At 39.2% G+C, this 26,381-nt stretch overlaps 2 protein-coding genes across 4 annotated transcripts in view; one reads left to right on the forward strand and one right to left on the reverse strand.

Moving 5' to 3' along the window:
* Positions 1–10,672, reverse strand: part of col4a1 (collagen, type IV, alpha 1) — a 61,991-nt gene extending 51,319 nt beyond the window's left edge. Inside the window, exon 1 of the mRNA XM_079881652.1 lies at positions 10,533–10,672. Coding sequence (XP_079737778.1) covers positions 10,533–10,601 — 69 coding nt within the window. The 5' untranslated portion in view covers positions 10,602–10,672. The remainder of the gene's footprint in view (positions 1–10,532) is intronic.
* Positions 10,673–10,806: 134 nt separating this feature from the next.
* col4a2 (collagen, type IV, alpha 2) overlaps positions 10,807–26,381 on the forward strand; it is a 115,885-nt gene continuing 100,310 nt past the window's right edge. The window contains exons 1-3 of one of the 3 annotated variants that reach the window (XM_079881649.1): positions 10,807–10,979; positions 11,421–11,532; positions 11,614–11,665. In XM_079881649.1, the coding sequence (XP_079737775.1) occupies positions 11,492–11,532; positions 11,614–11,665 (93 nt within the window). In that variant the 5' untranslated portion in view covers positions 10,807–10,979; positions 11,421–11,491. The remainder of the gene's footprint in view (positions 10,980–11,420; positions 11,533–11,613; positions 11,666–26,381) is intronic. The other 2 variants (XM_079881650.1, XM_079881651.1) reach the window with 2 other exon arrangements.

Raw genomic sequence — 26,381 nt, forward strand, 5'->3', positions numbered from 1 at the left:
CATGGTTCTCTAACAACAGTCTGTGCTTATGTATGTCTGCAAGAAAGTGCATGTTTTATGTCATGGCAAAAACATCAGGTTAAAGATGCAAACCAGAGGCAAAACTGGAGCAATCAATTAATATAAGTTGCCACCAATAGCTTATCTGACAGTAGGTCACTGCAAACATTATTTAATTAAATAGTATTTTTTTTTATATCATTTGCATCTATATTTTTAAATTGAAAATGACTGTTTACATGTACAACTGGGTGTAAAATCTGAGACCAGTAGTGAAAATATCAACACCGGCTCATTGGAAAAATGTACCTCTAGAGGCAGTAAAACACCTAAAACAGCTATTATTCCGTTTCTCACAAAATTATGATTATAGCAGGGGCAGATTATAGATTAATATAGACTTATTTTCACACAGTTCCTTACACAATACTATGTTATATGACCTCAAAACACTTTTACACTTGATTACCAAAACCAACATAATTAAACTTTGCCAGATCGTGCTTAACTGATCGCGCTTTTAACACCACTCCCTGGACATTTCTCTTTGAAAGTGTCACGAAATGTGCAAGAAGCAAAGCAATGTAATTTTGCAGATATGTCACCATAGGCGTGTTTTTCCAATGAGCCTGGTTTGAAAAATGCTTATAATTGCATTTTTGTAATTTAATTAAAAAAAAAACAATCACAATACAATTATATTCTAATCATTAAAATTTACGTGAAAAGAATCCCTTTAAATCTGACCTGATTTCTGGTAGGGTCTGGCCAGACAGCTGCATTGTGACTTTGTGAAGCATAAAATGTTTTAAATGGCCAGTCAATGTGTTAGAGGGTCTGGAAATATGCTGTAAAGGCCTATAGTGTGTCAAATATCAATGACAAATGTAACAAACTGTCGACCCCTATATTTTCCAATGCTTTATGACCTGGAGTAAAGATCGTGCTGACCAGTCCAAACATTTTACTGAATGTACTGATATCCACTAAGTCAGCTGCATAAACAAACCACAGAGAACAACACAAACTCCTTCCAATTTTGATGCTTAGGAGACATGGTGAGAAACAGAAGGACCAATCTTTCAAAGAGAGGCCACCAGGTCAGACAGAAGAAAACTGCACTTCTGTTTGGACCTGAGACAAATTTTGGCTTGGTCTTTTTTTTTTTCTGCCCAAGAGTTTTATGATTATGATTATGATACGCTTTTCACAAAATGTGATAATACCACAATATAAATTATTCATTTATTTGTTGTTTGTCTGTTTGTTTAAAACAACCTTCCCTTACAGTTTTTTTTTTTTTTTTTTTTTGTGGGTCTGGTCATGTCTTGTTGTGCCCAAGTGAATCCTCACAGCTACTGGTGTCCCTTACTAAAAAATACAAATAATAACAATGCAAGATGCCCCTGTTTATAATATTAACACAAGCATCTTCTCTGAGTCATCTTCCATCCCACTTTGATTGACAGGGCAGATGGCTGTCTCATGCATTATGGGCCAGTAGGGCTGGCTAAGTCCCAGTTACCGAGACCAAATGATCCGCTATGGGTATTGCCCAGGCTCAGTTCCACATTCCCGCAGAGAAAGCCTGGGATCTGGGACTCCCTGTGTGCTATGGCTGTTCCCCCTTATCCCAGTATAAAACAATCAATACCTCAGACAATGTGAAATAGACTAGTGATTAACTACAGCAAAAGGGAACAAAGATACTGTGAGTGCACAGATTCAATGAAAGGTTTCAGATATCCCCAAAAAAGGTATGTTCCAATCACCTGGTAGTATTTACACATCTTGGGAGTGGTTACTAATTGTGTATGAATGCAAAAGCAATGCCATGATTATGACCAGTTAACATTTCTTGGGAATTGAACCCATGACCTTGGCGTTGCTGTTTAACTGTTTTAGCTGTAGGAAAACTGTTGCCCTTGTCTTGTTCTGATCATGGGCCAGCAACAAAGTTTATCAGTAATGAAGTTTATTTATCCATTAAGCCATAACACATTTGTATATGCCTTCCTCTCTGTGCAGTATTAGTACATAAACTACTGAGATAATCTAGGCTTGATATAATGACAAAACTTGCTACACTGTAGGCAGCAAATCAATAGGTTAAGGGCATAAGAACAGTTTCCCCAGACCACCCAGATATATACACTCACATCCCGTTAAAAAGCCTTTTACAAAGCTGTGTGTGTGTGTGTGTGTGTGTGTGTGTGTGTGTGTGTGTGTGTGTGTGTGTGTGTGTGTGTGTGTGTGTGTGTGTGTGTGTGTGTGTGTGTGTGTGTGTGTGTGTGTGTGTGGACATGTTTTTCTACACCGGTGGGGACTTAAACCTGAATGCACACAGACTCATGGGGACTCGTGTCACCGTGGGGACCTAAATTGAGGTCCCCATGGGTACAAAAGCTTATAAATCATACAGAATTAGTTTTTTTGAAAATGTAAAAATGCAGAATGTCTCCTGTGATGGGTAGGTTTAGGGATAGGGGCAGTGTAAGGGGATAGAATATACAGTTTGTACAGTATAAAAACCATTACGTCTATGGAGAGTCCTCACAAAGATAGTGCACCAGACATGTGTGTGTGTGTGTGTGTGTGTGTGTGTGTGTGTGTGTGTGTGTGTGTGTGTGTGTGTGTGTGTGTGTGTGTGTGTGTGTGTGTGTGTGCGGTTGGATTGCAGAAGTATAACATTTCACTTTATACTTCACTGTCATAAAATGATGTTCAGCAGTAATAAAGCATTTTATCTTTCAAACAACACATTACTACTCAACTTTTACTAAACAATGATTATCATAATCACAAATTGCTTTCACCAGTCCACCTCTGTGGTTGCCTATTTTAGTCAAGTAAAGCAGGGTGGTCACCAAGCAATAGTTCATGAAGGGCAATGTCGTCGCCAGATGAAGGTTGTCACAGGCCCTATCCCAAAGGTCTCAGTTAAAGGGGGGGCCCATCAGGGGTTATTCTGTCCCAGGCCCTGTGAACTTTAGCAATGGCCATAAGGGTCAGGGTTGTTCAGTTTAGCTTGGGGTGTTTAGTCAAAGAGAAAAATGCTTAAGATGATGCATATTAGTATCAGTCAGTCTGAATTGTGTTTTGAATTTCAGTGCCATTTCTAAACTGTCAGTTCGTTAGTTCGCCTGCCCGTTCAGCCTTAAAGGTTAATAGTAAACTAACTTGGCTTGCTGTCCTTGGAGGAGGCTCGACCCGAGGCTCAGCTTGAGCTCAGAGTTAAGCCCTAAAGCAGATCTAAAATGCAACTTGTACTTCAGTAAACAAAACAAAAGAGAGAAATGAGACAATGAGTGAATAGAACTGAGGGTTTGATATACTAACAAAGGCTCAAAACGAGGAACAGTTGTGTGAAATCAAGAAAACAATGAGTAACCATGACAACCAATGATAAACGTGCTAGACACCATTGCTGTGTCCGGAATTGAATACTTCCCTACAATATAGTATGCGAAAAACAGTTCGCCAACTCAGTTCGTTCGGAGTAGTATGTCCGAATACATAATATTCAAAAAACAGTAGGCAAAAAGTAACCGCATGACCTACTACTTCCGCTGAAGAGATCATTTGATGGACACTTTACTTTCCCATGAGGCCACGGGAGAGGATTTATGAATGGCTGTGAAACAACGCAACTGACGGTGGTAGGTCATGTGACAGTAATAACATAGTGAATGTAGAACATCTGGATTTCATACATATTACCGATATTCATACTATATAGAACATACTTTTTTAACCGTCGCGAAGTAAGTTCAAATTCAAATGTAGTATCTACTCAGATAGTACGCGATTTCAGACACACCACATGACAACAGAAAGGAAACCCAGGAAATAATGAAGACAAATTAAAAATTAAAACTCCACAGAATCTGGATTTCAGTTATTTTGTTTAGAAAGTTCCCACAACTTTTGAGCAAACATTTTCCATGACTTTACTATTTCTAACTTTTACAATCATTACATAGCCCTTAAACATGACATGCTTAACACAAGTTAAAGCTACACTGTGTGATATTTTCCCCCATCTAGCGAATATTACCCAGTGAATATTAGTTTCTGTTCCTTTCAATTTCGAGGGCGTTTTAACTCCTACGGTGGCCGTATTATTCCAAGATTAACATGGCTTCCAGTTCGACTTCGTCCAGTTGTGCCTTTAAAACTATCACCTGTGATCCGTTGCAGCACATTTTTATGTTACAAGGTAAACAATACTTTTTCACCATTGACGCGAGGAAAAGTAACGCAAGTTATACTAGAGGTCGTCCTGGTGTTATGCACAACCATGCTATGGTTAGACAAGCAACTATAAAACTTCGAATTTACACAAATAGGCTGGATTACCTGTCGAGAAGAAAGCAGGCAACTTCAGCGTCCGTTTTAAAATCTTTGCTCCTCATGAGCTCTTTCCATCTGGGAAAAGTTACTCCAGTATTGACTTTGGTCTTGCTGATTTGCCTGTCGCGTTGACGTTTTAATTCTCTCTTTCGCTTCCTTGGCGACTCTGCTACATGTCCTCGAAAATAGGCGTGATCCTCCATCAGCAATCTTTCAAATCGAGTGTAAAGCGCGAAAGGCGAAGCTTGAATTTACAGGTATGTCCCTCTTTGGCTAATGTAGTTTCAAGATGATTTGAACCCCTCACCCGTATGTACTTTCAATGGCAGATTATAAACTTACGAGAATACTTTATTACTTGAAAGAAGTAAATATACATTAATGAGCACATATATTTTTGAAAGAACTAAGTGCTTTTTGCTAAGAATCAACTAAAAAAATTACACAGTGTAGCTTTAAGAATTTGTTCTCTAGTTTTAGTTAAATCGTGGCCATGATTTACCTAAACAAGGGAATGAAGAAATAAGTTGTGGCCACGTTTGAACTAAAATAAGAGAACAAGTGAAAAAAAAAAAAAAATGTGGGAAAGTTGTGGGAAAGAATTCTTAATTATTGGCCGCAGTATTTATTGTTTTTCCCCTCATGTCGTGTAGGGATCAATACATTTATTATTAGATTTTAGCTTCTTTTTTTTCACAAAATCAGTTTCTGGAGCTGACCATTTCTTTTGATCCCAAATTATGATGTGGGAACCCTGTCTTTAGGTGCAATTCTACAAACATTCAACAAACATTTTGTTCACAGTTCAGCCAACAATTTACGTGTATATCAAATACTGAGTACCCTATAAAAATGCTTTTATTGGGGCTGCTTGGCTAAAAAACGGAGCACATGTAAGTGCTTTATGAGACTACGTGTTGTTTTCTATAAAGATGAAAACAAATAAAACATGAGAATGAAATGTCCAGGGCAAGGGGAAAGGAACAGTGATTCAAGAAGGTAAACAGTTGCAACTGTTGCTTCCTCTGCACTGGCATTCCATCCACCCTCTCTCGGGAGATGCTGGAACAGTCCGATCAGGCGTAGGCGGAACAGTGTGTAAGCCTAGAGATGTCCGTCATGTTTTTCCCCCCAATTGGACCTCATCCATGCTCCGTCTCCCCACTCACTCTTTCTCACACCCATCACCACATTTGCGTTTTCCAAGAATTAGACAGACAACCCACCTACATGACTCTTGCCAGTCTCGAGGGGAAGAGCAGGCCTGAGAGATATAACTCACTTGAGGAATTTCTTTCACTATCAGAGGGTGTGATAAGACAGATTACAGCACACGAACTTAACTACATAAAGCACATAAATATTGTATGTGTATTTAAAAACACCAACATTTACATAGTATGGCTTTCAAGGCCTAAATATACTTCATTTTCCATGTTCTGCTTTAAGTACAGTTGAGCATGCAAGACTTTCAAAGTATACTTCATTGACCGTGAGCACAGGTTTACACATTCAATAAGTGAGCACTTCCAAGTAATGCATACAAACTGCAAAGTTCTAAAGCACGAAGATGCTGTGGGCAAAAACAAACAAACAAAAAAATAAAAAATGCAGTGACTTCCAATACCGCCGCTATACCAGATATAATATTGTTTACAGCTGCTCATGAAGCCTTGGAGCTGAAACAGGACTATGGTTAGGGGGGTTATATATTTCAACATTCTGTCTAAGCGGTAGACCAATCACAACAGCCCTGGCCATCTGACCAATCAGAGCAGACTGTGCTTTAAAGAGACAGGAACTAAAACAGAACATTTCAGGCAGATGGTAAAAAGAGGTGCTGCAGCAATGCACACTATGACAACAAATAATGTGGGGTTTTTTTTATCTTTAAATCAAGTATTGTATTCTAGAAATAAAACTTGTAAATGAGCATAATAGGGGCCCTTTAATATTTACAATCTTTCTCTTCAGTGAAAATTTCCAAAAATATTGATGACTTATCCTGAGTAAAAATCCATCACACCTGAACATTAGAGGTCATTTATATCATTTTTAGGGAAATGCATTTACGTGGTCAAGTGCAAATGAAATTCATACCCAATCGGACAACTGTCTCACTAGACCAATGAAGTGACTAGGCTGATAAAATGAAGTGTAAATAGGTCCTCTATCTTTCAGGGTGTGTCGGGTACATACTGTTGTTTTGGCAAGACTGAGTTCGCTCAGAGATTGCACTGCTATCAGTTAAGTTTACCGAATTCACTTTCATTTACTTTGGCCGTTTCTTCACTGCATTCAAGTGGAGAATCTAATCTGTAATGCCATCCTAATTAAGTGTGTTAACTCCAGGAAGTGAGGACTAATCTGATATGAACTGAATACACGTGAGACCACTTTGACCTTATGAGAATCACAATTGATAAACAAGCTTGGAAAAACATAGTGTTCAACTGAAACTCATCCGGACCAGCCTTCCATTAATGTACAAATAGAAAAGGAAGAAGATTTTCTGAATAAATAAACTGCCAATGTAGACTAATTATGCCACTGAAACAGACAGATACACATAGATAATATAAGCAAACATTTGTTTATTAGGGATATTCTTCACCCTTTGTATTTGTAAGAATAAGCCTAGGGAAACAATTCCAAACACACATCTTTAGTCATCATGAACATATTTTTTTAAAACAAATATTTAGACTCCCAAGAAGAATAACAAAAATGTCTGGTGAACCACACATACCACTAATGCTGCAAGGAATAGGGTGGATTTTGTAATACACAATAGTTATTTTCCACCCATTTCACCTAAACATTTATTTAAATTGATTGAGCTCAGGATGTCTTCGCCTTATAGGGCTCCCATTACTAACTTTTCAGTTCTATGTGATAACTGGATAAGTATGTATATTAGGGATTGCACTCACCAAATACATACTAATTTAAAATCAGGGTAGGTAGGTTTTTTCTAAAAAAACTTTTTCCCAAATTTTTTGTTTAAACTGTCTTTATATACCAATGAATAATTAAAATGTAAGTACTCTGAAAAGGAGAGTATAAAAATCGAGTGTCTGTAGTCCTCTCAGGGCTGCAATAAACACAGCTACTTATTTCCATTCGGAACGAATGAAATGATTGGCTGGGCGACTGTCACTCTCCCTCGCTACCATGGCTACCACCCCTGCTGCTACAGGAGCTGCCCACATGCGCGCTCCCGTTTGACCCGAGGAGAGGAAGAGGCACGGAGAGAGGCATGTAAGCTAGGAAGAATCACAATTATGGCAGAGAAAGAGCAGTCAAAATTCCCAGTACCTGCATATACAGTCAGCGAAGGCAAACAAGGCAAAAAAAAGGAAGACAGTATTCGAAAAGGCTATGACCAAAAAGTCTTTGGATAAAGCAAGAAGTCAGACGAGAGTCAATATCGGCCAACAGTGCTTTCATCGTGGATGCTCTTACATGCAAAAGACCTTATATGTTATGAATCTTACACGAAATTCACCTTCATCACAGTGTAACTGATTGTAATGGGAAAACGTGTATCAATGCAACCTGTTTTTAGCTTTGCCTTATGTTACTAGCTCGTTACCGAATCAAACTCAATATATTTGAAACTTTACCAGTATCGATATGCTAGCTTGATAGTGAGTACTAACAGCCATGTTAGTTGTTTATATTCATAATGATAAAGTTAGGTATTTTATTACATGTGATTCTGACATGATGTCACTTCATGCACTGCGCTCCTCTCCTCTCGGCGCTGACAAACGCGTCCTCCAAGCTGAGCGGCCGGCATTGCGCATTCTTGTGTTTTGGGGGCGTGGCTTTGGAAGGAGCCCAGAAGGGAGGGGGTGGGAGTGAATGGAATAAGTAGCTGTGTTTATTGCAGCCCTGAGAGGACTACAGACACTCGATTTTTATACTCTCTTTTTCAGAGTACTTACATTTTAATTATGTATTGGTATATAAAGACAGTTTAAACTAATTTGGGAAAAAGTTTTTTAGAAAAAACCTACCTACCCTGCCTTTAACTAGAAAAAGTGACAAGAAAAAAAAAATATGTCATGATTTTTTCTACAGATGAGAACACTGCCTCCCAAAACAAGCCAACAACAACAAATGGTTACACCTTTTGGTGTTTGTCACACACAATACAAAGCAAAACATTATTGTTCTCAGAGCTATTGTTGTTGTAGTTGTTTAAACAGTGTTAACAAACCTGACTTTTATACCACTCACAAATGGCATCAATTACAATCCAAGGCTGAGGTGACAGAGAGAGGCAGCTGTGGGAGGCATATGATAGGTATTCCACTAAAAGTGCTGAGAGATTACAGATTCACACACTTTCAATGTAAATGCATGCCAGAGAACAAAAATACACAGTTCAGAACAGCACACATAATTAGGTGATAATGTAGGCTATGACGGCCATTAACCCTGTCAGGATGATCAGGACCCCAACAAACAGTGGAGAGATATGGTTGATATTCACATTTATGATTTAAAACAAAAAATACATCCAGAGTACAATACATGTGTTGCTAGTGTCATGCTTTACAGTTTGAGATATAGAAGACACTGTACATCTAAAATATATGAAACCAGCACAGCTATGTAAGAAATCTATTGCCAAGGACAATGATCAGTCATAAAGTTTCTTAATTATAAAGTTTTAATATGAAAAAAAAAAAAAATCAATTGTAATTCCGAATTGCAGAGTTGTGGAATATATGGAAAATGTTGATTATACATCTTATTTACTATAGCTATGTGACATACCAGTTTAAATCAAATTAATGCTTGTAGTAATGTGATAATCCATCAACCAATTCCATTGGAATAGAACTGTAAGGCATGCTCTGCTATGTTGGGGCATTGTATGGCTGTGTTTTGAAATCAATAGAGTTATTCTTCATACAGATATACTTCTACAAATATATCTGCAGTATCAAGGGGCAGTTTATTCATCCAGCAGATGTGCCCTTATATGGATTCAGAAATATGACAAAATCACCAGATGTAACTGCTTTGTGAATTTATCTCATCATTGTCAAGACACAATCAATCATCCTGCCTGGTCTTATCACCCAGACACCTGTCATTTCCCGAATCATTGCCCTGAACGTGCGTCCCACTGGAGCCCCGCCCCCAGCCACACCCCCAATAAAAACACATGTCCAGCTAGATCTCTCAGATTACTGCATCTAGATCCTTATGCAACTAACATGCAGGAGAAAGCATAAGTTGCATACTTTATCTTGGGTAAACATTTGGAAGTCATTTAAATGTCATACTGATTTCTCAGATGAGTTGCGAAAACAAATGGAAAACAAAGTCCAGAAGTTTACAAAAGTTTGTTTTAACTGTAGCAGTGTGCACAAGTGTACAACACATTGAAAGAGAACCCAAGTTTGTCTGTGGTTTCCCACATAGCCAAAGAAAAAGGTAGACTCAACATGGATTTCAAATGAAGACATAGTCTCACATTTACTTTCTTTGTGTATAGTAGAACAATGAAATAACTGTCAGAAACATATCAAATGCAGGAGTTGGTGTTGTACATTAATGTCTTATTGAATATTTATTCCATTCTATTGCACAATGCATATTGCTGAATATTTTTTTGTTTACTTTTTATATTATTGGAGCCCTATATTTTATAGTATTTTTCGTTTCCTGACATTGGTTTGATTTGTTTTGGCATTATTTTGTGTTAAACAATCATGCCAATGAAGTACTTTGAAATTTAGGTACGGGGGACTGAGGGATGGGGGACTATTGTTAAAACATTTGTCGTGCTATATGAATATACATTATGCATTTTATCAAACTGGACTGGCATAATTAGTTTGGTTACTTACAGCATCAGAACATGCATAGCTATAATCATTCTGCAATAAGTAATCTCGATTTGGTGTGCTATTTATGGACAGTTTTGTCGTTAAATACAGTTATATCCCATCCTTTAACTTTGTCAAATGGAAATTTTCGCATTTGAAAACTAAAGTGGAACTTGAGCGCAAGCAAGTCGCGCGCAAGTTACACGCACTTCTCTGTGCGCGCGACTTAAGCCTCACGAGCGTATATGGCACTCCTTATGGCCAAACCGACGACATTACTAATAAACAAACATTTAAGTTAGCATAAGTTTGTTTTCTAGTTGGACTTACCTTAGCTGTGCTCTTGTCTATGCTCAAAGAGACCGTGAGAAGAAAAACAGTGACACATGGAAGCCGCATCTTCACACCTATGAATAATGTCCAAAAGGACACGCTGATGACGGATTCTTCTCCGTTTCACGCAATTCTTGCCTCTCTTCTACCCGAGCCTGAACTATACGTTTGTCTTCATCTTTGCCCGAAACGTTATGTGGCTTTTGTTAAAAAGTAATGTCTTGAAGAAGAGCCCACACCCCCTGTCACGACCACCCATCAATACGCACCAACACAACCCTGTTTAGAACAACTATCATTCGCATATCAGCATTGTAAGAGGAAGTTTAAGTCTGGGAGAACAGAAATTCCCTTAAAACAGCTTTGGAAAGGTGGATTTTAGGTGAGATAACTAACTTTCCGAAAGCGCGAACGCATCAGGATTGAGCGCATGCGAGATCTGAGGTAAACTTGCCGTTACTTCACATTCAATAATGCACAAAAATAGCTTACTCTTAAACATATTCAGCTTAAATGTGTTTTGTTGTCATTAAAAGTGATCAAATAATAACAAAACCAAGTGTTTGAAGTTATTTTACACATTTAGTACAAAATGGTAGTTTTTGGAACATGTTCTTGGTTTCTAGTTCGTCTAATATGCTTATTAGTTGGTCGATTATATATCGACCTTGAGCTATGTTTGTAGCTATTTCATGATTGTAAGCTAATGACAGATTGGGCCAGCTAGAAAGCAGTTGCCATGTTCCAAAACACAACTACCGGCTAAAGCTGTATCTTTCAACAAGGAACATGAGATCTAAGATACCAGTACATTTAATGTGTTATATATGCACACAATATGCTTAAAATAGTGAGAACTAACTTCAGTCCATCTGTAACGTTCAGATCATTGAGTATGCAGTAACAGGACACTGGCATTGAGCAGAAGGAGAGATTTAATCTGTTTTCAGGCTCGCATGGAGGGTGAGAACCATCTACAGCATTGGAACACATTAAGGTAAGGTCTGTTGTTTTGTGTTTTAGAAACATCTGTTTTCCCTTTGCACATTTATTAATTCACGTTTTTCTCATATTGCAGGTGTTTTCTGTTGTGCCTTGCAGTCCTTGTCCTTACAACAGAGGTCAACGCAGTAAGTGTGCTTTTAATTTTACTATATTGAGTGGACAAGATCAAGTGCAGATTGTGGTGTAGGGTTTGTGGTGCAATATGCTTAGCTGAGTCCCTCAGATGAGTGGGAGTGTCCTTGTTTGGATTTCAATTTCCTCATGTGCAATTCGCAAATGTTAAACCGTTTATAGACCCTTGCAGTGTGCATGTTCCTTTAATTGAAAGCATGTTTTTTAAAAGCCACTTTTACCCATTTTTCCCATTCCTTATAAGGCTGAAATGTGACCATTTCACATCAGTCCCACATCAATTAGGTGTGGTTGTTAGTGGTAATATAACTAACTGGTATCCCATAGTGAGAGATTAGACACTGGTCTGAAGTTAATGAGGAAAATGTGTTCAGAGTCTGTGAGTGATTATGTTTTAATACTCACAAACTGACACTTGATGGTAAATCGCTCGTAAAAATTTGTACGAATTGGTCATGAGATAGTGTTGGTGTGATCATACTGTATATATCTGCTTATTTACATTTTTGTCTCTTATTGCTGGTGTTAATTTGAAAAACTATTTAAGATGAACAATGCTGCCTTAGGGTGAACTTGACTTTCTAGAATCTCCATAATGTTCCAGTGCAACTTTCCAAGAAAACAGGGTTGTCAACGCAAGGTCCTTAATGTTTATTTTTTAGCAGTTCAGTATTTATTTTCTGAATATTTGTCTTAATAAAAAGTTGCAATGAAACGGAATTAGCAACAGATTTAAAGTTGCGATGAAAAGGAAGTAACAACAAATTTAAAGTTGTGATGAAACGAAAGTAGAAAGAATTAAAGTTGTGATGAAACGGAAGTAGAAACATTTAAAGTTGGAATGAAATGGAAGTAGCAACAGATTTAAAGTTGCGATGAAAAGGAAGTAACAACACATTTAAAGTTGCGATGAAACGGAAGTAGAAAGATTTAAAGTTGCGATGAAACGGAAGTAGAAACAGATTTAAAGTTGCGATGAAACGGAAGTAGAAACATTTAAAGATGCGATGAAACGGAAGTAGCAACAGATTTAAAGTTGCGATGAAACGGAAGTAGCAACAGATTTAAAGTTGCGATGAAACGGAAGTAGCAACAGATTTAAAGTTGCGATGAAACGGAAGTAGCCTAGCAACAGATTTAAAGTTGCGATGAAAAAGAAGTAGTAACAGATTTAAAGTTGCGATGAAACGGAAGTAGCAACAGATTTAAAGTTGCGATGAAAAGGAAGTAGCAACAGATTTAAAGTTGTGATGAAAAGGAAGAATCCAAGATTAATGGATTATTGAAATAGAAAAAAAGAAAATAGGACAGGATTTTGTTCCATGCATCGGTTGTTGCTTGGATTTTAAAATGGATGGACAGATTAATTGTTCACAGCAAGATCTATAACAAACATTTAGAAAATAAATAGAGTGAATGTTTTTTTTCATGCAGAGTTTAACTTTGTGTCGTTATTGCAATGAAGGGTTATTCTGCATGAAATTGACATTTAAATTAAGTGGCTTAGATGAGTGGTGTATTATTTCGCTGTCATCATGCCTAGGTTATTCAGTAAGTTATCATCATAATTGTTGTTATTGTGGCGGGGTAGTGGAAGGGCATAAGTCACACAAGTTACACTTATGGACAAAATAGAGCAAAATAAAAAGCAGACTACGCCACCCCGTCACATGAACGGGGAAATTTCATAAGACACCCAGGTTTGCTACCACAGAGGACAAGAGACGTGGATCTGAATACAAAATACTTTTCTTTTCACAACAATAATTATTTTAAATATAAAAAAAAAACTGTTGACTCAGGGGCAAGAGTTTACGCCACTTCGGTGTGCACCAGACCAAAAATAAAGACAAAACAAACACTTTCAGGCTGTGGCTTACCAGTAGGGCAGCTAGCTGGGCAGTGAGTATCCTAAGACCACACCACTCACCAAATTCTACTCCACACAAACACTCACTCTCACTCTCGCTAAGTGAAGGAAACACAGATGCCAACGGCAAAACACTCGGTGAAGGAAACACCACCACCAAAAGGGCAAGGACAGCTAGCTTCCCTACACCGGGGGCCTTCAGCTCCTGAAAGATACAAAAAAAGACAATATATTTCATAATTAGCCGCAACCACATGTATCAACAAGTTATAGTAGAACAAGTTCAAACTATAAAGGCGGTCAACACTTGACAAATTACTGGCCACAGAAGTTGAACAGGCTGGTGTGACCCAAGGAGTTTACATCAAATAGCCATTGAAGCCCAAACATTGGAGCAGCCAACTGCTATAAACAAAAATAGAATACAACACATCAAATCGACGTTGTCTAGGGAGCATTTGCCCCGCAGTCCACAGAGACCATTTACCATTGGACAACATTCTCTGCATGTGTTATGATGAGTGTGTGAACTCCTCTTACAGATTGAGGATGATTTCAACATGAAAACATATTTCTTTTCCTGATCTTCATGCTGATGTGTTTCTGGCCACGCACATCACCAGCAGCAAACACAGCAAGTTCAAAAGAGCTGATCGTTTGCCAGCCGCCTGTAAAAGCTCCTTCAGCTGTAACCTCATTCTTTTAGCTCTAGATCTAGCTGTGGTATGCACCTTGGCACCTTGTTTTTTGAAGAAGACATTGCATACCGTGTAAGGCGGTTTTATAATAGCATCTCAAATCTACACTGACGTGGCTGGAACATGTCAATTCCTACTTTTCAGTTACATGTTATATTGAAAAGTCAAGTTTACAGTCGTTCAGTCATTGCATGTTCTACTTTAGTTTGCTCTTAATAGTTTCAATTTGGTCCATTCCAAGGTTGTGTGCTGATACAAATGTTCATTTTGAACAGTAGCCTAAGTGCTGATATGGCAATTTGCCCCTAAAGAGATCTCTATGTGCAGTCAGTGGAAGGTTTTCTTTCAGAAAAAAAAAAATCTATTTTCACTCTTTTCACAAGTTTTACATGGCACAACTATGGGAATATAGAAAGCAGCAACAAAACCTTTGGAAGAAAGTATAAAAGTATATGCTTTTGCTCATTTGACTTGTCAACATTTATATATTTAAGTGTTTATATGGTAAACATGTATAACGTTTTGCATTATCCAAAGGCCCTTTTGGTTTATGAGAGGTCAGTCAGTTTTGCACAGGATCCTGTGGTGTGTCAAGAACTCCCTACTAAAAGGAATCAATATCAAGTATGTTTTTTCTTCTTCAGTTAAACTGATTTCCCTGAATAGAAGAAGAATAAACCTCCTTGTCTAAAGCTTTATCAGATTTTGTGCCTCCTTGATCAAAAACTTGTGACAGCAGTAGGCTGAGGCTCTGCATTATACTGGGACAAGGAGTGTAGTGATTTCAGGTTTCAGGCCAAGCTAATTTTAGACAGGCAATGATCCGGCCTACAGGGCATGGTCAATGTAGGTGGCTCACTTAGACAGTAAAGACTGTTTGGTGCATGATGAAGAACATTAGAGATTAGAGAACCTAAATATAACATGGTCATACCCATATACATTTAGTCTCTGATTTTGAGCCTTTTTGCAATCCAAGACCAAATACACAATTTTTATCCAAAAGTGACCGGCCAGCTGGTAAATACTGTAGGTGCAGGTACAAATGGGACTGGTTGTACATTAATATATTGATATACCAATGCTCAGGCCTGTCTTTTGAAAGGTAGTTTAAACTATGTCACTACATTTAATACACTTAAGTATGTTTTATGGCTATATAGTGTTGTCATGGAGATTCAGCACTTTATTTCACAACTTTGGTCTGATGAAAATGCTTCAGATAGTGTTATAGTCAATACCACCCAAACTGAGACCAAGTCAAGACCGAGACCAGTGTGTGTTGATACTAAGACAAGACCAAGACCAGACCAGCACTCCTTAAATCCATCTACAAATCCAACTAAACATAATTTACTGCCTGAGAAATGTATTATATTTAATCAATAATACAATAAGACACTATAAAGAGATGTTACCAATTTTCTTATTTATATCTCATGTTATAATATAAAAATCAAGATCTCATACAAGTACTTTTTTTGCAATCATATCTTGAATTTTGTAGGCATTTTTGTATTAATTTTGGTGACATTATTTGACCCAACCCCTCATTGATTTCTGAACCGGTACAACATTAAATCAAATTAGAAATAAGTTATTGATTGTATTTGAAGCAGGAAGATTTAAATTCAATCACAGTAATATTGTTAACAAATAAATCAGGCAATGCACCGGCAATTCAGTGATATCCCTGCAGTTGTGGTCTTGACTGGTCTTGACATAAAGTAGCTCTTTTCCACAAGGGGTCCTTTTCCCAAAAGCATCGTTAGCCAACTATGGTCGCAAGTTCCGTCGTTATCAGCATTGTTCAACGAGTCTGTGTTTCCCGAAGCCATCGTTCTAACGAACATTCGCAAACAACATCGCAAAGTTGTGTGGTTGGAACAACAGCTCTCGACCTGTGGTTAGAAGCATAGTTTCTTGTTTGTATGGCATGTGGACTTAATAAATCCTTATCTTGAGCAAAATAAGCAAGCTGACATTCAGTGCAATCTGTATCTTTTATTTAGAATATTTACAAATGTCATTTTACGTCTTTAGTTTGTCAAGAGATTTAAAGCACCGTTTTTGAAGAGTGCGCATGTGCGAACGTGCTCTACCACGTAAGAACGAGCCTATGATTGAATCTGGAAATAAAGCAAAATGAGAGAAAAATTTGAAATAGTCATCAGATGCCATGTTCGTAATTTATAGCAAAACATCTAGCATTAATTAGATCTCAAACAGATTCATTAAAGAAAGTTATTGCTCCACCACGTGCATGACATCATTAACCAACGTGGTTAAACGACCAATTTGCGACAGTACGGTTTCGGGAAACAGTCGTGACTAGCTAGTTGATTTCTTCAATGATGCATCATACTATGGTAGTGAACCAGCGTGTTACACCGTTGTACGGGAAACGCACCCCAGAATAGTTCACGTTCTGGAGCCAGAGCCTGTTCTCGGCCAGGTGAACTTGAGCCTGGCCTCATGTTTCCACAGACTTAACGAACAAACAATGACGTAAAGCTGCTACGTGTTGTTTGCCTGACTATAAACAGTCTAAAATCAAACTGTGCGTATCCTGGTGTCTGGCAGGCAGTGCAGCCCTTTTCAGAGTACCGGTTCTACCCCCGAGACAAGAACGAGTACAAATGCAGTCAAGACTGAGACAAGACCATAATGGTCTTGACACCAAGACCACTCTTGAGAACTACAACACTAGCTTGAGGAATAACATTTTGGGATGGGATGTAAAAATTTGAGAAAGAGAGACATTTGCATTGTCAGGAAGCACATTTTGTTTGATGTATATGTGGGATTTATTTTACGATATTATCTTTATCCTTTGGGGTTGATTACTGCCTCTTGTTGCTTGACAAAAAGTGAAAAAGTTGGTACGTAAAAATGTCCCATTTGCAACAGCAATAACTGCATTAAAAATACTGTATTTATGAACTGCATGCTATTCATCAACATCCTCTGTGGAAATTCCTTCTACCATATAAGGTAAGAGGACATGGATGTGGTCACTGGGTGGTTCCTGAAGTTGTGCACGAGAATAAGAGCGCACGTGAAGTAAGTGTGTGCACTCTACCAGTGTGAATAGGTGGACCAGCACTGCACAAAAGATGTCTACTGGTGATAAGGACAGGAAAAACGCTGCTACATCGCCTGCCAAAATAATCTGCTCCGTCAAAAAAGCTAAACAATTGGGGGAAAATCTATTGTGTTCGATTAGAGGGATCAAGGCAGGATGTAAAATTGTTCCGAGGGGAAGACCTGTGCTGAGGAACTCTCAGCCCGAGCGACACTGGAAGTAGCATTGCAGATAGCAGAGCTTTTGAAATTTTTCGGGAAGTTTAGGTTTTTAAATGAATGCACATTCTTTAGATCTACAGTGCATGTCTGTGTGAGTAATGTATGTAGTTGACTGTACAGTATACTGGCCTACATTGAAGGGGTAGTTCCCACAAATGAGTTGTAGTGGCACCACCCATGTCCGGTGTTAAATAGCGACCCCTTTGACCCTAGGCTGGTATGAAGTTTGTTTGTCGTGTGAACTTTCCCTAAAGCTGGGAAAGAGCAGCACACACAAAGCAATAAAATATTCATTACATTTTTATAAAATATCACAAAGGATGTGAAAAACAGTTATTCAGTCCTCTATCTGGAGGCTTCTTGGTATTAAATTGTTAAACACCATATCCTAACCAAATGTGACAAATCCATAAGTGACATCTTCAACAATGTAAATAAAATAGTTTACCACTGGAAATGCAAGTAAACCTAAATTAAAACTATCTAAAGTAAACCCTTGTGAAACAGAAAAGCACTTCATTATATTGAATGTACACTGGTGGGGTACTTCAAATTGTATTTTTAAAAACTGCACTTGAAGACAATATAATATCAATGAAATAAAATAACCTAAATTATATTTTTAATAAAGTGCAAATAAATACACTTTTAAAAAATAAACAGAATTTTCACTTCAAGTATATTTTTCGAAAATATATTTTTCGAAAATACTGTATACTGAAGTACAATTATTTTAAAGTGTGTTAAAAGTTGTATTGTGAAAATAGGTAAAAGCATGATGCTACTGTAATATACTTTTAATATATTTAAAGATAGTACCATTTTGTTAGTACATTTGCAATGCACATGTCAGGGTTGATGCAGGCAGGATGCTGAGACGAGGTTTAAGTAATTCAAAAACAAAGTATTTATTTATTAGAACTGAAATGGTTTCAGATTACAAAATCAAAAGACAAAACTCCAGGAATCAAACATTAACCATACAAAGACAACCATAATCTGACGACGACAGACCAAGACTGAGTAAAACACTGGGGTATATATACACAGGCAAACAGGATGATTAACAAGACACAGCTGACACAAATGAACTAATAAACCAGACCGGGGAAAACGGGACTAAACCAAAATCACAAAAGACAGGGGGAAACGGATCACAGAAACTGAAAACATAGAAACAGATTCATAAAACAGAACTCAACCTCAAAACGTCACAGTACCTCCCCCCTCCCCAAAGGCGCGTCCTCGCGCCGTATAAAACATCCAAAGGGGTGGGAGGGTGGGCATCCTAGACTCCAGGACGGTCCAGGCGGATGCAGGTTGGTCAGGAGACCAGGGTGGAACAGGCTGTGGGCGTGGCCATGGTGGAGCAGGCTGTGGGCGTGGCCATGGTGGAGCAGGCTGTGGGCGTGGCCATGATGGAGATGACCCTTCAGGTGGCCATGGTGGAGATGACCTTTCGGGTGGCCATGGTGGAGATGACCCTTCAGGTGGCCATGGTGGAGATGACCCTTCAGGCGGCCATGGTGGAGATATTTTTTCAGGTGGCCATGGTGGTATTGGGAACCACGTCAGAGAACCCTCCGCTGTTCCCCTAGCAGGTATGCGCCCCCCCAAAATTTTAATGGGGAAATTGACAGGTTCTGGCTCTTGCTCTGGAACAGACACCACCAGCTCAGGTTCAGGAACAGACACCACCGGCTCGGGCTCAGGAACAGACACCACCAGCTCAGACTCAGGAACAGACACCACCGGCTCGGGCTCAGGAACAGACACCACCGGCTCAGACTCAGGAACAGACACCACCGGCCCAGGAACAGGAACAGACACCACCAGCTCGGGCTCAGGAACAGACACCACCGGCTCGGGCTCAGGAACAGACATCACCATCTCAGTCTCAGGAACAGACACCACCGGCTCAGACATCACTGGTTCAGATTCAGGAACAGACACCACCAGTTCAGGTTCAGGAACAGATACCACCGGCTCGGGCTCAGGAACAGACGCCACCGGCTCGGGCTCAGGAACAGACGCCACTGGCTCAGGCTCAGGAACAGACGCCACCGGCTCAGGAACAAACGCCACTGGCTCAGGCTCAGGAACAGATGCCACCGGCTCAGGCTCAGGAACAGACGCCACCAGCTCAGGCTCAGGAACAGACGCCACCGGTTTAGGCTCTGGAACCGGCACCACCGACTCAGGCACTGGAACTGGCACCACCGGCTCAGGCTCAGGAACAGACGCCAAAGGTTCAGGAACAGACGCCACCGGCTCAGGAACAGACGTCACCGGCTCAGGCTCAGGAACAGATGCCACCGGCTCAGGCTCAGGTTCGGCTGGGCTGATGAGAGGATCAGTAGATCTGGTGGTATGTGGAAAAAACTTGCGTGCTCTCCGAACGGATACCCAAGGTGGGTCAAACATTTTAGACCCAAGATCAGCACTATTAGAAATAAGTTTTCGTGCTCTGGGCCAGGTGATCTTTTTAAAATGTGCTGGACTCGGAACAGGCTTCGGAACAAGACTTGGAACTGGCACCAACGGCTCAGGCACTGGAACTGGCACTGGAACTGAATCGGTTGGGTTGGTTGGATGTGAGGCGTACTGGGGGGTAAAACTTTGCCAGCAGATGGCAACAGCTTCCCTCCAGCTCAACCCCGAGAAATCGGGGAGTTGACGAGGACCGACGCTTACAGCACCGATCATATATGCTGTGATAATGGTTTCATCACATACATTCCAGTCTTTAGCCATATCACTGAACTTCACCGTATACTCCAGCAGGTCGTGGCTCTCCTTAATTACCCCTGTGAGTTGATCCCAGCACATTTTCTTTTTTGTTAGGGTCTGTCGTTCTGTCAGGGTTGATGCAGGCAGGATGCTGAGACGAGGTTTAAGTAATTCAAAAACAAAGTATTTATTAGAACTGAAATGGTTTCAGATTACAAAATCAAAAGACAAAACTCCAGGAATCAAACATTAACCATACAAAGACAACCATAATCTGACGACGACAGACCAAGACTGAGTAAAACACTGGGGTATATATACACAGGCAAACAGGATGATTAACAAGACACAGCTGACACAAATGAACTAATAAACCAGACCGGGGAAAACAGGACTAAACCAAAATCACAAAAGACAGGGGAAAACGGATCACAGAAACTGAAAACATAGAAACAGATTCATAAAACAGAACTCAACCTCAAAACGTCACAGCACAATTGAAAAAGGAAATATATTTCAAATACAATAAAGTTGACTTTTTTTCACTAGGTTTGTATCTCCAAAACCCCTACTTTTCAGGAAAAGAAAAAAAAAAACATGGATATTTTGTCAACACCACATTGTCAAGGTTGATATTGCGGCTTTATATATGGTCAGTCACTTGCATGCATGTGTCATTATATGTTATTAACATTTTACCAAAATCAAGCTCAGATTGTCACAGGTTTCTTGTAGTTGAATCCACAATGAGATGCGTGACGCAGAATGATAACGAGAAATATATTTTAATAAACACAAAGAGCGATAGTCTACATAACATCAACGTAATGTTAGCACAAGACAATGAGCTGAGGAGAACTGAAGGCTTAAATTCACAGAAGATGATGATTAACAGAACTGGGAACAGGCATGGACTAATTAGAAAGCATGACGACGAATGAATGACTAGAACTAATGCAAATGGTGACAAAGAAAACTAAACAAGACAGTAGCTAAACATGACCATGGCACATATGGAGTTATGAGGTTTTTTGACCGGTGAATGTAAGTGAATCACATTACATTGTCATCACCTTACAGATTATAACATTTATTGTAGCTATGTGGGTGCTCAGTTTTTTCATTTGGCCAAAATCTCATGTTACCAAAGACGAAGTGCTATTTCGGCTATTTCAAAATTCACTTTTACATGGTGTTTGAACATAAATGTGTGTTGGCAGTGTGTGTACACAACCACCCTATAATGATAAAAATCCACCCAGTGCTTTTTTTATAATCCCCATAAATCATAAGCACTGTCTCAGAACGAGCTGTTCTGAATCTCAGATTTGGGGCAATGTGACGTCACTTTGCACAGGCCCCTCCCACGACTGTTGATTGACACTGCAGTTTGAGCATAGACCCTGATCTGAGCATAGGCTACTGATCACGGCAGAAATGAAAGTGAGAGCGCACACTTTATGAAAGCTCATCGAGTAGTTTTACGGATATACAGTGTACCAGTTTATTAAGCACAGACTGAAAAGGTGTGTATATATTTGTTTACTGTTAGTTGTAACTAGTTACTTGTGTAACGTTAGTTGTGTAACGTTACTTTGCTGTGTATGTTCCATGCTAATGAAAGGGAGAGAGAGAGTTTTGTATAAGACTTAAAGGACAAGTTCGGTATTTTACACTTAAAGCCCTGTTTACAGATCGTATCTGATGAAATAGAACGGGTAAGATTAAAATTTGGACACATGCTGCTGTTCCGAGAATTTTAGGTTTATTTCGCTTTCCCCCCCCACCCCCACAATGGATGTCTATGTGCACTCGAACATTCATTCCTAAAACACATTAAACTTTCATTTACAAAGACGTGAAACTCACCGAGTGGTCAGGGGTGTTCACTGGTATGTTCACTCAAAAATCGCTGAAAATGATGCATTCCAACAGGTTTTATCGTAGTTTTTGTCCAACTCCATTGACTTGTATTGAAAGAGCTGTGTGAGGTACGGTATTACTCCGCCACTTCTTCTTCTGCTTCTTCTGTGTATTCAATGAAATGCCAGTGGTTTGCTTGCAATTGGCAAAGGTGCATTATCGCCACCAACTGGGCTGGAGTGTCTATTATTCAAGCTCTCAACGGAAGAATTTACGGGTGTGAGACGTTTGGAAAAATAGATCCACAGTTTTACAACGAATGGTAAAACACCTGTTGGAATGCATCATTTTCAGCGATTTTTGAGTGAACATACCAGTGAACACCCCTGACCACTCGGTGAGTTTCACGTCTTTGTAAACGAAAGTTTAATGTGTTTTAGGAATGAATGTTCGAGTGCACATAGACATCCATTGTGGGGGTGGGGGGGAAAGCGAAATAAACCTAAAATTCTCGGAACAGCAGCATGTGTCCAAATTTTAATCTTACCCGTTCTATTTAATCAGATACGATCTGTAAACAGGGCTTTAAGTGTAAAATACCGAACTTGTCCTTTAAATGCTCACATCTTATACTGTGTTTATTTAGCTGCTCTAACAGTGATTTTCTGGAGTAAAACTAACGCTTCATCTTTTGTGTCATGTACAATAAACTTAATTGAACTCATCAGTATATTTTGGTCATCATTCGGACGAGGTCTGCTACAGCAGGCTTGTATTAATAGTGGATAAAAGCAGATGACAAATAAGTTATAACCATAATTAAGCTAAACTATACCTGTTCAATCTCCATACAGCATATATTCTCTGGCTCTGTGGGCATTATTGTCCGACTCCGAGTCGAAATGAACACTGCTACTGAGAGTTTCTGTTTTGATATTATCAGATGAGATTGTCCTGGCTCTGAGCGCGAGCTTGTGAGGCTCTGCCTTTTGGGCCGGCAGCAGCAGTTCATTTGCATTTAAAGGGATACACACTAAAACAGCGCGTTTTTCTGAGCCCCCAAAAAATGACAATTTAAACATGCTGTAAAAAAATATCTGTTGGGTATTTTGAGCTAAAACTTCACATACATACTCTGGGGACATCAGAGACTTATTTTACATCTTGTTAAAAGGGTCATAATACAGTAGGTGCCATTTAAGATGTGTTAGTTCAATCAGATCACTTGTAGATGAGGGAGACACATTATTGTTTACACCATTAAATTAAATTGTAGTAAAGTATAGCTTTAAGTGTATTTAGTGTACTTTTGTGTACTGAATTGGACCAACTTCAAGTGTACTTAGTATACTTTAAATACAGCCTGTGTAGGGACTAATTACATGCTTGATTAGTGATATTAAAGTGTACTTTATTTGTGTTACTAATACATTACAAATTCATTACAAGTGTATTCGAAACATACAAGCAATATACCATAAGTGTATTTATATATATATATATTTTTTTTTTAAATATATATTTTTGGCGTTTTCGCCTTTTATTATTTATTAAGTGGGGCACTTCGTCTTTGGTAACATGAGATTTTGGCCAAATGAAAAAACTGAGGGAGACACATTCTCGTTTACACCAGGTGTTTTAATCCGTCTCTTCTGTCCACTTTCAACCACTTCTTTCGATCTGATAAACAAAATAAGCTTGTGCAATTTACATATGAACGCGAAAGGAGACGACGGAAAAACATATGAAGAGCAGCAGTTTTCGTTTCTGCTCTGACAGCAGCAAGACTGCGCCGAATGCGGTGAGTGCGTAGCCTGACGTCGTCATACTCAGATTCTAGTCAGAATATGAGTCTGATACTGCTCCATTGGGCTGTGATTATGGGGTGTGTTCCTAATCAGGAAAGAATATGCCTCTGCACTCAATTGGATAGACCTACGACCAATCAGAGCAACGGAGAAAGTGACGTATGTCCTTCATTCATATTTCCGATCGACAAATGCCTTGATCGCGGTTCTCTGTTCCTCTTTTAAAATGAATGCGCTGTCGATATCTTCTATAACAGACGCGATGGAGGAATCTACACATCTCAATTCTCCAGCGGCAGTCATCTTTGTTGTAAACGAATTCAACCCAAGCGCTCTTTGGTGACGTGGATGATTACTTTACTGTTGATCAGCTGTCCATCATCGTAATAAGCCTGCCCTTACAATTTGATTGGTCCGAACAGCTCTGGTTCGAGCATAGTTGCTCCAACAACGGATCAAGTCCAGATCGAACTTCCCGACCTCAAATGTTGTGGGCGGCGCTAAGTTCGGCTGGCATCCAGGCTAGTGAGTGCATGTTAGAAACCAGGAATGGTGAGAGAACATTATGCTTGGTACATATTTAGTCTTCAAACCAAACTTGGGTCTCCAGCCAAGTTTATATACCGTCTGGCTGCTTGGCTCAAAACCTTTTAGACCCTGTTTACACCTGTATTTGGTCCCTGCATGTGTTAACACATGCAGTACTGTTACTAACTGTTAACATGAAGTTAAGTGTTGCAAAACATTACATGCAGTTTGCACTAAAGTACAACCCCAAATCAGAAAAGTTGGGACACTGTACAAATTGTGAGTAAAAAAGGAATGGAATAATTTACAAATCTCATAAACTTATATTTTATTCACAATATAATATAGATAACATATCAAATGTTGAAAGTGAGACATTTTGAAATGTCATGCCAAATATTGGCTCATTTTGGATTTCATGAGAGCTATTCCAAAAAAGTTGGGACAGGTAGCAATAAGAGGCCAGAAAAGTTAAATGTACATATAAGGAACAGCTGGAGGACCAATTTTAAACTTATTAGGTCAATTGGCAACATGACTGGGTATAAAAAGAACCTCTCAGAGTGGCAGTGTCTCTCAGAAGTCAAGATGGGCAGAGGATCACCAATTCCCCCAATGCTGCGGTGAAAAATAGTGGAGCAATATCAGAAAGGAGTTTCTCAGAGAAAAATTGCAAAGAGTTTGAAGTTATCATCATCTACAGTGCATACTATCATCCAAAGATTCAGAGAATCTAGAACAATCTCTGTGCATAAGGGTCAAGGCCGGAAAACCATACTGGATGCCCGTGATCTTCGGGCCCTTAGACGGCACTGCATCACATACAGGAATGCTACTGTAATGGAAATCACAACATGGGCCCAGGAATACTTCCAGAAAACATTGTCGGTGAACACAATCCACTGTGCCATTTGCCGTTGCCAGCTAAAACTCTATAGGTCAAAAAAGAAGTCATATCTAAACAGGATCTAGAAGCGCAGGCGTTTTCTCTGGGCCAAGGCTCATTTAAAATAGACTGTGGCAAAGTGGAAAACTGTTCTGTGGTCAGACGAATCAAAATTTGAAGTTCTTTTTGGAAAACTGGAACGCCATGTCATCCAGACTAAAGAGGACAAGGACAACCCAAGTTGTTATCAGCACTCAGTTCAGAAGCCTGCATCTCTGATGGTATGGGGTTGCATGAGTGCGTGTGGCATGGGCAGCTTACACATCTGGAAAGGCACCATCAATGCTGAAAAGTATATCCAAGTTCTAGAACAACATATGCTGCCATCCAGACGTCGTCTCTTTCAGGGAAGACCTTGCATTTTCCAACATGACAATGCCAGACCATATACTGCATCAATTACAATATCATGGCTGCGTAGAAGAAGGATCCGGGTACTGAAATGACCAGCCTGCAGTCCAGATCTTTCACCCATAGAAAACATTTGGTGCATCATAAAGAGGAAGATGACCTAAGACAGTTCAGCAACTAGAAGCCTGTATTAGACAAGAATGGGACAACATTCCTATTCCTAAACTTGAGCAACTTGTCTCCTCAGTCCCCAGACATTTGCAGACTGTTATAAAAAGAACAGGGGATGCCACACAGTGGTAAACATGGCCTTGTCCCAACTTTTTTGAGATGTGTTGATGCCATGAAATTTAAAAACAACTTATTTTTCCCTTAAAATGATACATTTTCTCAGTTTAAACATTTGATATGTCATCTATGTTGTATTTTGAATAAAATATTGAAATTTGAAACTTCCATATCATTGCATTCTGTAATCAATTTGTACAGTGTCCCAACTTTTTCTGATTTGGGGTTGTATATTCTTAAAGTATAATACTTTTAGCATATTATACTTTAAATCTTATCCCTGTCCTTGAAATGTTGGCTTTTGTGAATCACAAATGGTTA

This window comes from Squalius cephalus (genome assembly GCF_949319135.1).
Source record: "Squalius cephalus genome assembly, chromosome: 9".
NCBI lineage: Eukaryota > Metazoa > Chordata > Actinopteri > Cypriniformes > Leuciscidae > Squalius > Squalius cephalus.